This window comes from Prionailurus viverrinus, chromosome B4, assembly GCF_022837055.1.
Source record: "Prionailurus viverrinus isolate Anna chromosome B4, UM_Priviv_1.0, whole genome shotgun sequence".
Taxonomy (NCBI): Eukaryota; Metazoa; Chordata; class Mammalia; order Carnivora; family Felidae; genus Prionailurus; species Prionailurus viverrinus.
In genome coordinates this window covers 45,559,442-45,571,957 of record NC_062567.1, presented here as the reverse complement: position 1 = coordinate 45,571,957, position 12,516 = coordinate 45,559,442, and the positions used below count along the sequence as shown (strand labels likewise).

Here is a 12,516-nt window from a genome sequence, read left to right as displayed (position 1 = left end):
CGGCCCAGAGCCCAACACTGGACTTGAACTCATGAACTACGAGATCATGAATGAGCTGAAGTCCGACCACTGAGCCACCCAGGCACTCTCCCCACCCCAAGCCTTAAATAGTTCCTTTGTTAAAATTTCCTCAGTTACTCTGAGTATGGCATTTCTGCTGCCAGGACTTTGACGGAGACCATGATTTACCTTTATTCTCTTTCATATGTGTGCTATTTATATGAGAAAGGTTTTCTTGTTTCTTATTAGGAATAATAGAAATGGTAGACATAGAATTAGAAATGGAAAGGACAGAATTCTAGAATTTGAATGGCTTTCAATTATATCTGATCTAGCTTACCACTAAATGCTATACTTCATAGAATAGACCTGCTTCATCCCACTCATTACAACTTTTCAAATATTTGCTGGCAATTATGGTTTTCTCATCTAGCCTAAATATTATCAGTTCCTTCAACAATTTTTCATGCAGCATGGTTTCTAGATCTTTCTCTAGCCTGACCATTGAATATGTTCCTCTGGGTGCATTCTTAAAATGTTTAGAGAAACATTTGCAAAGTAATCCAATGGAGAAATCTCACTGAACTGGAGAAGAACCCAGACCTCCCTACCTGAAAGGCACGGGAATGAACAAGCACACCCAGAGGCTCTGGCCATCAAGTGGAGTCTCTGACTTGAAAATAGGAGCATGAGTGGAAGCAGGACTTCCTGCTGGAGAGGAAGTGCCTACACGTCATCACTGTACTTCCTGCATGTCACAGTTCCAACTTTTAGATTTTATGCTTTACTTTTTCTTCTGTACTTTTCTTTTCTTTTTTTTTTAAATTTTTAATGTTTATTTCTGAGAGACAGAGAGAGACAGAGCATGAGCTGGAGAGTAGCAGAGAGAGAGGGAGACACAGAATCCAAAGCAGGCTCCAGACTCCTAGCTGTCAGCATAGAGCCCAACATGGGGCTCAAACTCATGAACCATGAGATCATGACCTAAGATGGATGTCCAACCAACTGAGCCACCCAGGTGCCCCTCTTTTCTACTAAGGAAGAAGCAATGGACTTCTAGCCAGGCCAAGAATTAAAATGAAACAAAGGAGTGCTTTAAATTCCCATGGTCTGGACATCTCCTTACCCCCAACCAATCCAGATTCCTCCCTTGGGCTTCTAATGTTTTGGCCAGAGGTAACTAGGTCATTTGTGCAAAACAGTGCAGAGCCTGCAGCACAAGACATTTTCTTGAGTGCTGAGCTTCTTTGATTTTCACACTCACACTCTACAGACCTCAAAGTTGTGGAATTATCAATACCGTGAACCTAGATGGCCTAATTCAGGCAAACCAGAAGATCCAAGGTGAAAGATTTTTGTCCAAAATTGCAGAGTAATGTACTGGTCAAGCCAGGATTAGAACCCAGATCTCTTTTGTCTCTGTAACCCTGTCTTTCTTTTCAGTTAATTTTCCCCATTCTTTTACCACAGATTATGAAACTGAAATGAAGAAATCAATACTGCTAGTACCCAAGGCATCCAGGTCACGTAGGGGCAGCAATTGAATTGCACAATTGCCGTGAAAGTATTGGGGAAAGATGGCTATGTGCACATTACATTTGACACAACCTCAGAGGTGAAGCAAACCATCATTTTATTCAGAGGGTTCAACTACCTGTCCCATCTGAGTCTAAATTCCGTAGCATATAAATATTTTCAATCAACTGAGCCAGGACACCAATAGGAAGGTTCACGCTAACAGATTCCTGAGTTTCCGTCTCCAAATTTAGACACAGAAAATGTACGATTTACAAGTTACAAAGTGGAATCAGAACTTGACTTTATTCCTATGCTCTTTCGCATGCATTGTGTTTATTTCCTGTACGACTGTGCCCTCTTTGCTGCACTGACTTTCAGAAGAGGGCATCAGATATTTGCATATAGCATTTAATACGACTTCATCATAAGATTCAAGGTAAGTATCTCCCTTATTAAATGAGAAGGGGAAGGGGGGTGACAAAAATGTTATCTTAAAAGCTACTATTAATTGTAGGGACTGCCTGGTAAAAACTAAATTTGAAGGACTTAACAGATAAACAAAATTTCAAGAACTATCACTGAATTCTAACCAGCTGATAGGAAATTTGAAATGTCCTAACAAAAGTCTATTTGCATCCACTGTTCTGAGCTGAACTATATAGGGCAAGAGAGAATCTCACACCAAGAGAACTCTTCATAGCAATTTAGGGGGAAATGACTGTGTAAGCTGAAGAAACCACTTCCGAACAGCTGAATTTCAAGACTCTGGCAGATCAATAGGGCAAAAGTAAGCAAAATTAGAGCAGATGCTGTTGAAAGTGGCAGAACCTCAGGTGCATCAGATGATCCCAAACTGAGCAAGCTCATGCAATTCCAGGTGGCTGAACGCCTCCCAGGGGCAAATCACCGTGATATCTGCAGAAGAGGGAAGAAGAACTTGTAAGTCTGCCTCACCACCACCACCCCAACCCTTCAGAGCCTCTTCTGCTCAGAAAGACATCCTTTGGGCAGAGACACCTCACTCCTCTCTCCTACTTGTCTCAGCAACCAGGAAGTTATCTAGAATGGCCCTGCAGCCCAGAAAGGATCAGACCAATTGGGTTCTGATGCCCCCAGACCAGACTCCACTTAGTAGGCATCTTCACTGGTTTCATTCTGTACCTCTTTGAAGAGATTGCCCAAGGCTTTTGACTGGAGCTAGCCTGAGGGGGTGCATATCACTGATCAAACGGGGTCTCCCCAAAGCACAACCACTATGGAAGGAACATAAGTGGAATTCTAGTCAGGCCAAGGGTTAAAATGGGAAATAGAAGCACTTTAATCCCCACAATCTGGAAATCCACTGCCTTCTTACCCCCTACCAATTCAGATGCATTCCTTGGGCTTCTCTGATGCACTCTTTTGTTCCTTTACATTTTGAAATGCCTACAATGCCCAATCATGTACTGAGAAATAATCTCAAGACATCTACTAATCCAATTTTTCTCTTCAGGCAATAAAATATTATTATCCCTGGATTACAGAGAAGCTGACTGGAACCTAAAGAGATTAAAAACCTATTAAAAAAAAAATCGGAGTTACAAGGATGGGACTAGAACCAAGCCAAAGATCTCAAATCTCCCTTCAGTGTAAAGCTCTTTCTAGTATTCCAAATATGTTGGCAGAGATAAACATAAGCCCAAAGCAAACCTACTGGTCTTCTATACACCTGGCCAAAATACAGAAGCAGTTGATTTAGGAGAACAGCGAAATGAGCTCTGTAAAGGGGCTAGAAAATGAATTTGAGATCCCAGGGTGGCACTTGACTGCAAAAAGCAAGCACACTGAGAATTGCCTGGTAAGGACACTGATTGCCAATTACATCATTTGTCAAAAGAATATTGGATGAGTTTAAGGCATGTTCACACAAAAACATGCACAATTGTGTTCATAGCAGTATTATTCATAATTGTGAAAACTTGGAGGCAACAAAATGCCTTTCAATAAAATAAGCAAACTCTGATACAGCCATTCAATGAAATATTATTCAGTGGTAAAAAGAAATGAGCTGTCAAGCCACATAGGACATGGAGGAACCTTAAATGAATAAACATTGCTAAGTGAAAGAAATCAGTCTGGAAAATCTGTATATTGTGTGATTCCAACCATATGACAATCTGGAAAAGGAAAAACCCTTGAGAGTAAAAAGATTTGTGGTTGTTAAGAGTTTGTGGAGGTGGGAGGAGGGATGAACAGATGGAGCACAGGGGATTTTTAGAGCATATATTCTGTATATACCTGTAATGATGGGTACACAATGTTGCGCATTTGTCAAAACCCATAGAACTGGACAACACAAAGAATGAATCCTAATATAAACTATGAGTGTTAGTTGATAAAAATGTTACCAATACTGGTTCACCAATCGTAACAAATGTGCCACACTCATGCAGGATGCTAATAATAGGGGAAACTATGTGCAGGAGGAGGAAGGTGGCAGAGGGGGCATGTAGGAGCTCCATACTTTCTGCTTAAATTTTCTGTCAGCCTAAAACTGCTCTAAAAAATAAAGTTTAATATTATTAAAAGGAATATCTGGTAATTTGTGTTCATTAGCCAACAAATCAAGTTATTCTAGTCAACCGAAATTTTGTATTGGATACATTCAGGGTGCAGGCCCTGCTCTGGGTGCTGGAGGATGTGTAAAAAGAGGAAGTTGGTTACAGAGTGGTTTGCCAGGCCCCACCCTTTTTTCCCATATCTCACTCGGGGGCCTCAGATTGTCCCTTAATTTCTCTCTGCCTCAGGTTTCTCTTCTGAAGAAATAATGAAGTTGGGATAGACTAACCCTGAGAATCTTTCTACATTGAAAGTCTACGACTCAACCATTATATGTCCTCAAGAGTTGCTTAACAGAAGAGGGTTTAGTAACTCTGGGCCTTAGCTTGATTCCTGTAGGTGTGTTTCCTCTGGGCACACGTGCACTTACCTAGGAGGTAAAATTAAACCCCACATTTCTATGCCTTCAAGGATCTGCGCTCTCAGGTATTTCTTTCAACTTTTCACAGCCCTTTGAGGCCTAAAGTGTGTATAGTAGTGAAATTCCGTGTGAAAGTCCACATCTTTTGGTGGCTCACCTGTTCCTAGCCCCTCCATGCCTGGAATGTCATCCCCAAACCTGGGGGAAAAAAGAAAAATTAAAAATTAGCTGAAAGAGTGAAAAGATCTTGGAATTACTCATATAGAGAGTTTCCTGATGAAAGGGGAAGAAGAGGTTTAGGTTTTTGTCTTTGTGAAACACCTTTAATTTGCATTGACCCAGGGCAAAGGCGATGTCACTCAGGCTGTTTTCAGACAGTGTGTCCCCTTGGAGAGAGATTTTTTCCCTTGTAAGAATATAGCCTATGACAACTGAGAACCAAATAGCACCATCATGGGGGCAATTTAGTCAAGTTCCACTTTTAAAAATAGAAATTGGAATGAAAACACAGTATGAAAGGCATTAAAGTGATCAATTTATCCATTTGATCAGTTATCCAAAAGCATTTATCAAAGCATTTACTATATGTCAGGCATCGTATTGAGCATAAGGAATTAGGGAAAAAATAATAAATTTTCTTTGAGGGACTTCAATCCCTGAGAACAGATGCAAGTAAACAAATGTAGTGTAAAATAATACAAGTTGTGATAGCTGAATGTATGAAATGCAAACATAGAAGTAATGATCACACTTGTCTAATAAGAGAGTCAGTAATGGCGTCCAAAAGGAAATTAACAAATGAGCATATGTTAAAGAATAAATAGAATTTGGCCAGAAAAAAGCAAAGAACTGAAGGCATAACATTTGTTGCCATACAAATAAACTGAATAAACTCTGTGTTCTGGCAATGGCCAGTGTTTTAGTATTCCAGATTAAATCACAGGGTGTGCTGGTGAGGAGGAGTGGTCAAGAAGAGTCTGGAAGGTCAAGTCGAAGTTTGCTATGAGAGGCCCCATTTGCCATGCTAAATGTCACCACAGACCTGGTTGGTGAGGGAGAAAGGATTCCAGGGCTAAGGACACGATTCAGCGAAGATTGTGGTAGAGAGGAAAATAGAGCAGAGGGTGGAAGTCTTTGTAAGTCTGTTTATGTTTATGAGCACTAATTTCTCAAAACCAAAGCAGGGTTGTGGGGAAAAAATAGAGTCTTCTTTTTAATTTGGTCTTACCCTTTCACCCCTTTCTTAGGAGGTTTGCTCTTGAATTGGCGAGTCTGCCTCTGCTTGAACTTGGGGGGCCCTTTGCGTGGGGTAGTGGGACCCTGGTTTGAAGCTGGAGGAGCCAAGGCAGTGTTGTCACTCATTCTGATGTCCTTGGGTGTCTGGTGGTTCTCTTTCGGGCTCCTTAGGCAGTGAGAGAAAAAAAAGAAAGCCCTTCAGGGTACAGGAACCATTGCTTCTTAAACCCTCATTGGACACTCCAGAAAAACTTAGGATTTTGTGTTGACATAAAAGGGAAGGATTTATCATCTTTTAAAGAGATTTTCAAGAAAATATCAATGGAGGCACTTAACATAGACTGACAATGAATAGATTAAAAGTCTATTTTAATCTAAAATAATCCCCCAAAATCTAAATAGACATGTTGTTTCAATACATTGTCCCTAGCTTTCAATGTGTCACTAGTTTTCTGGTTTATTATAATATATACTTCTCCGTGATTACCAGTTCCACCATCTGTAAAGACAAGGAAATGGACTAAATGCTAACTATAGTCTTTACAGCATTGGTATGTTCTTTAAATTTTATATATTTTTCCACCCAACTGCAAAATAACCCGACTCTGAATGTTTATTGACTCACATTTTATGGGCTTCTTTCTTTATAATCCTTATTTTGTCTAATCCTCGTGTGATCAAGATACTTCTCTACTTCTCTACTTCTCTACTTCTCTAGTTCTGGGGGATAGCACTTGGGGAAGCTCTGCACCAGGGATACTAACACCCACATAGTATCCGATCCATTCCAGTACACACGCGCACGCACACACACACACACACACACACACGCACACATCAATGGAGGGTGATTAAGTAGTAAATTTGTGCTTTAGCTCCATATCCAGACATGAGGTTCTTAAGTCACCCATTTCTCTGAAATGTCCAATATTTTCTTCTATCCAAATCATGGAACTTATCCAATGTGACTTTCACAGACTTTGATTTTAGCTACAGAAATGTACATTGTCATTCTTCAAGTAAAAATAGAGGTGTGTTAAAAAGATAAAATTAAAAAATACATATGCTACGCCAAAGGATGACTTTTTTTTCTTTCTTCTTTTCTATCACAAAAGTTGTAACACCTATCCTCGGAAGGAAGATTCTAGAAAGTGCTGAACAACTTCTCAAGTAGCCTTAATCACTTACTCTGAGCAAAACCATCTCATACTCTGCTACCTGGAAGATTTATATAATCTGTAAATTATAGACTTATGCTAATATTATTAGCTTCAACTCTCCCTGACACTCTTTGGCCCGTGCTAACCATCTTTCTCTTTTTCTGCCACACTGAACATCCCTCAAATCTTATATTGTATGACTTTGAGTTCATCAACTTTTTCTGATTACTTTCAAATAGGGTTAAATTACTATCTTTGCCAAAAGATATTTTTTCCTTATCTTCTTTTACCCACTTACTATTTTCATTTTCTCCTGCTGATTCTCAAGTTCTTCAATAGAAACACGTTGACTAATCTGTGAGTGGGTACCAGGGGTGGTGCACCTGGCTAGGGCTCTGGATCACTTGCTTATGCCATGGATTTTATCTAAGCTCCCCACTGGAATGTGTTCCATAAGCCTGTTTTTTTTTTTCAGTTTTCATTCATTTCTGTGACCTTAGAACCTACAACAGTGCCTGGAGCATAGCAGGTGTGCCATATATATTTGTCGAGTGGGTGAATAAATAAGTGAAAAAATTGAACTAATACTTGGGATATTGGGTTGCAAGATCCTGACCCTGTGACTTCTCCATCAAACCATAGAGAAGGCATCATTTGGCCTTCATCTCACAAAGCTCTCAGTGGCTTTTGGAAATAGGCTGCCAGCCCCTTTGCTCACTGAATCCAGTCCTTGTGCTATGGTCCCTCTTCTGCCCTAGTAAACAGCCAAAGTTTGTGCCTCATCCGAACGTGGTTGGGACCATGTAACTTGCTAGTAGGCAGCCAAGAGACACATTATTGTCAGAGTTTACCACCGCTAACTGACACATCCCAACTCTGACAAAGTCATAGAGGAAAACTAGACAATTTCTCCCAGATCAAGTTTTTGTGACTTCTCAATTCTTTCAAAATGTTAACATACCACAAACTTTCCTTTCTCTCATCTGGAGAGTTTACTAGGACTAGGATTACCAGATTTAGCAAATAAAAATACAGGGCACCCAATTAAATCTGAATTTCAGATAAATAACAAATATTTTTAGTATAAGTATATCCCAAATATTGTATGGTATATACTTATACTAAGAGAATTATTCATTGTTTATCTGAAATTCTAATTTCACTGGAAATATTTTATTTTATCTAGCAAGTCTAATTAGGATCCCACCATGTGAGATCTAGAGTCTACCATATGAGGGCCTAAGGTAAACTAATCAGTCAAATTACACTTTGAGGGCAGTGCAATGTAAAAGGTATGTGCTTGGGGTCCCTGGGTGGCACAGTCAATTAAGAGTCCTACTCTTGATCTTGGCTCAGGTCATGATCTCATAGTTCATGGGTTCAAGCCCCACATCACGCTCTGCCCTGATGGCATGGAGTCTGCTTGGTATTCTGTCGCTCCTCTCTGCCCCTCCCCTGCTTGTGCGCTCTCTCTCTCTCTCTCTCTCAAAACTAAATAAATTAATTTAAAAAACAGAGAATGTGTTTTAGAATCAAATAGACATAGTTTCAAATCCCTGCTCCACAAAACTGTCTATGTGACCTTGGATAAGTTGCGTAACTTCTCTGCTCCTCATTCCATCTATAGAGTCAATCAAATATAACTTCTTTTTTAGAGTTACAGGGAAAATTAAAGGGCATAAATTAAATAAGAAATAAGAAAAAGAGTAACTATGCAATAGACCTTCTATAAGTAGTGGAAACCAGGCAAGTAAATCTATAATTATGACACAGGTTCACCTGCACTCCTACACTCATTCTCCTGGGCCAACTGCTGAAGATCCCCTGTCACGTACCAGAGAGGTGACCGTCATTCAGCACTTGCTGGGTAATCCTCTGCATCCCTCAAAAACCCTGACTATTAATTTATGCCTCGTCTTGAAATTCTGTCTTAAACCTTCCTTGGATTCCTTTGACATCCCTAACAGCAGTCCCAAAGAACGTAAAAATTACACTTGATTTCCATCTTTCCCTGATTATACTTCCCCTTTTTTCTTATAAGTTTCTTTTGCATGTTTTCACATATAATTTTGAAGTTGCACCTCTGGGCTTGCACAGACTTCCTGTCTATGCTAGGTGTAATGCATTATGTAAAAGAATTCTCTTCAGAAAGAATTACATAACAGTTGCCTGGTTAATCCCTGGATCATGAAGATAACCCTCAGGGTTTGCACTGTGGAAAATAAGTTTATGTTTCGTGTGCATTTCATGTACGATATTTCATTTTTGAGTACATAGGAGTACATAGGTTGAGTACTAACCCCTAGAGTGTTTCTGTCATAGATATGCCCTGTAGTTCTCCCTGTTCAACCTTTGGGAGGAGCAGACAAATATGACCCTTTCCTGGGTGGAAGTTAGTATTGTCTGCCACAGATATCACCATAGCTAAACTTATCCTGGCCATGCTTTCCTAGGAATTAAAAGGGTATCTCCCGGGCTAAATAATCCTGAATCTAGAGTCAGACTCGATTTTACCTAAAAAGGACGTTTCACATTTTTGCCTCCCCAAAGTGTCAAGCAATCCATTCCTTTGTGAGGCAGAATGGCTTTCTATTTTTAAGGTGATGCTAGGTCTTCTCCTTTTGAAGGTTATGAAGCGTTGTCCTTCAGGAAGAAGTGGATGCCACAGAGTAATACATCAAGGCGCAGTTTGGTAGGAAACCAGGGTTGGTGTCGCCTTAGAGCCACGGCAATGGAGCTCAGCTGTAGGAAGCTACAGAGGATGATCGTTTATAAATTCCAGCTAAGGAAGAGCAGTTTCAGAAGGTTCTTGAGTCAGGATCTCTGATGCTGCTGTTATCACCCCAGACTTCCGGTCTCTCCTCAGCAAAGATATAGGCTGAGGGGCTATAAGAGAAGGGTTGGGGAGGAGATAGATGCAGGTGTGTTCTCTCTGCACTGATGGGGTTGAACCCATAAGGATTCTGCTGAAGCAGAGAGAATCAAATAATTTGGAGAGCCAAGGAAGACCCAAACCAAAGTCACGAAAAGATAAAAACAAAAATCCAACAAGTGCCTTCCTTCAGACTGGAACAAACAAACACTTTGACCTCAGAAAGAGAAGGCTAAGCCACCCACACTGCACCGAGGTCATGCCTGTGCTGGCTCTTGGCTTTCTTCCTCCTTATCCTCACACTCTCATGTCCCCCGTCTTGTGCCTTGGTCTTTTTAAGCACATCCTAGGAATAAATAACTGTTTTCTCTGTGGTCATTTAGTGCCTCAAATCCCTCCTTTCCCAGAAAACTGTTTGCCATGGAACCACAGAAAAAAGGAGGGTCAGTTTGGAGTTCTTTCCAAATGAATTTAGTAATCAAGTTTTGCAATGACCTTGTAACGATCAAGTTTTATTTATAAGCTTGCTACATGACATTATAAGGTTATTTGGGTGTATTTCTTTCATGTTTTCTCCTAGTTTCATTCCCAGCCCCAGTCCAGGCCCACAGGTTCAGTGTGTCCTCTTCTTCCATTTTTTTATTTTAGAGCCAGATCAACCCCTACCCCCGCCCCCCCCACCAAAAGCCCTTCAGTTATAATCTGCCTAAACACCACAAGTTGAGAAATACTCACAGAGTTGAATGTTGCTCTCATAAACTGTCCAGTCGCCTTCTTCACAGGAGATGAATAAAGGATCTTTGCACCCCGATTTATCTCCCTATAATACCCACATGCTTCTTAATCCCACTGTTAGGAGCTTAGAGAACCAACCCAGGTGCAAAGAAGTTGGAAGAACAAGGGGTGAGACTGGGACAGGCTTAGGAGTTTTCTGACAATTGAATACTCTCACAAAACTTACTTGGGCTCTCTCCTGTCAGTAAATAGGTATTGAATCCACAAACACACACACAAAGTGTTGATATCCAGGAGTATATTTCCAGTTTGTGCCTCCCCCATTCCCACCGTTAGTCCTTGTTATCCTCCCATTCCTGCCCTTTCCCTGACACACACATCCCCAATCATAAATCAATCCCCACCATATGCACATCGTGTCATAATTCTCCTGGGACTCTAGATAACTGGAAAGAAGAGTGTCAACCATCATGTCCCCCTACACCCCATGGGGACACTGGGATGCTGATTGTGTGAGCCATGACACTGAAAAGTATTCAGCATCTCTCCCTAACAGGTACTGTATATATTTCCTCAGTAAGACAGAACCACAAATCAAAAAAGACACAGAATAACTGCTAATTGATGGCATTTATTTGAAATGATTGCTGGATCTTCGTACCCAAAGGCTTCAGGAGCAAGACCCAGGCTGCAATTCAATTCATTGGTACACTTGGCTTCAGTCTTTCAATTACATTGAACCACTGGTGTTAGTTTAGACATCAGTTTGTATAGATGTTAGCCTAATGTTAATATCATCAGGCTCTTTTGACATACTTAGCATAGAGAAATAAAGTGATTCAAAACTGCCGATGAAGTTAGTAGTGAATCCCGGAGGAAAACATCTGAGCACACCTTACATATTTCAGCCATCTGTCTACTGTAGTAGAGCGAAGCAGACATAGACCAAGATGTATCTGTCGCTGGTCTCTCTAAAACCTTACCAGAGGATTGTGACGTGCCTTCCCTAAATCATTACTTGTTAGAGAATTGCACTCCGTAAGATGATAGAGAAAGAAGGTCAATTCATTCTTCTCGGACAGGGAAAGCTTCTCAACCAGGGGCCCCAAGCAGATTAAAGGGGCAGCTAAACAGCTCACAGGGTATTTTGATGAGCTTTCCTCTGGTCTTTACCAAACTTAGAGGAGTTCTGAAGCAGCAGACACCTCACAGAGCTGGCAGAGTGTTTGGTGTCTGGATGAGTCTTTCCACTCCCACCTCGGTGTCTCCATTACCATTGAGATCTTCCTCTACTCTTACACACTGGGCACACGGAAACTGAGATTCTTATCTGTCAAACCCTCACCCATTCTCTGTTTCTTTGTTGAAGGACTGCAATTCATACAGGCGGTGAATGGAACAATAAGCTGAATGTTCTCAAGTGTTGCTACTCAAAGTGTAATGGCATGCACACCACCTGGGCATTTGTTAGAAATGCAGGACCTCAGGCCCCGCTCCAGACTGCCTGAACCAGAAGCCGCATTGTTACAAGGTATCAAGATGATTTGTTTGCATATTAATGTCTGAAAAGTACTATTATAGACCCATGTGCAGACCCGTTTTACCACATCTCTGCTATGTGACAAGATCACCACCTCTTCAGGTCTCAGTTTCCTCATATGTCATATTCCATAATGTGCCAAGGTTCTCAGTTTCTCTCATCCCAACAACATCTGAGAGAGATAAACCATACTGATCAGTAGCAGGATTTGTAACCAGTGATTTCCCAATGTTAGAAGGAGGACGAGGGCTGTTGTGCCACGACTCTTCTCCCTCCCAGGGAGACCCAGGAGAATGGAGAGTGAAGAGTGGGATGTGTGGGGCAAGGCAAAGTCTATAGTTGGAAATAACTCTCCTAAAATGATTCAAATATAGCTCTCGATGGTTTATGATTAGAAAAATCTTAAATTGCTTTAAAGATTTAAAAGCTTCTATCGTATCCAGTTCTGGACAAGAATGGGGTAAATATACTTCTTTCCATTTCTCCTGCTAAGTAC

At 40.9% G+C, this 12,516-nt stretch overlaps 1 protein-coding gene across 1 annotated transcript; it reads right to left on the bottom strand.

The window, feature by feature from the left end:
* Nucleotides 1-1,711: 1,711 nt before the first annotated feature.
* PDE6H (phosphodiesterase 6H) lies at nucleotides 1,712-10,518 on the bottom strand. Its single transcript, XM_047867736.1, has 4 exons — nucleotides 10,481-10,518; nucleotides 5,706-5,879; nucleotides 4,635-4,675; nucleotides 1,712-2,433 (listed from the first exon to the last, which is right to left on the bottom strand). The coding sequence occupies exons 2-4, from the start codon at nucleotides 5,837-5,839 to the stop codon at nucleotides 2,357-2,359; spliced, it is 252 nt and encodes an 83-aa protein (XP_047723692.1). The 5' UTR covers nucleotides 5,840-5,879; nucleotides 10,481-10,518; the 3' UTR covers nucleotides 1,712-2,356.
* Nucleotides 10,519-12,516: the final 1,998 nt, after the last annotated feature.

Bases quoted from the DNA above. Each gene is read 5' to 3' on its own strand.
- PDE6H (XM_047867736.1), bottom strand. From the start codon at position 5,839: ATGAGTGACAACACTGCCTTGGCTCCTCCAGCTTCAAACCAGGGTCCC. The intron at 4,676-5,705 runs GTAAGACCAAAT...TTTTTCCCCCAG, and splicing joins CCTAAGAAAGGGGTGAAAGG to GTTTGGGGATGACATTCCAG. The intron at 2,434-4,634 runs GTGAGCCACCAA...CCTCTTCTGCAG, and splicing joins CATGGAGGGGCTAGGAACAG to ATATCACGGTGATTTGCCCC.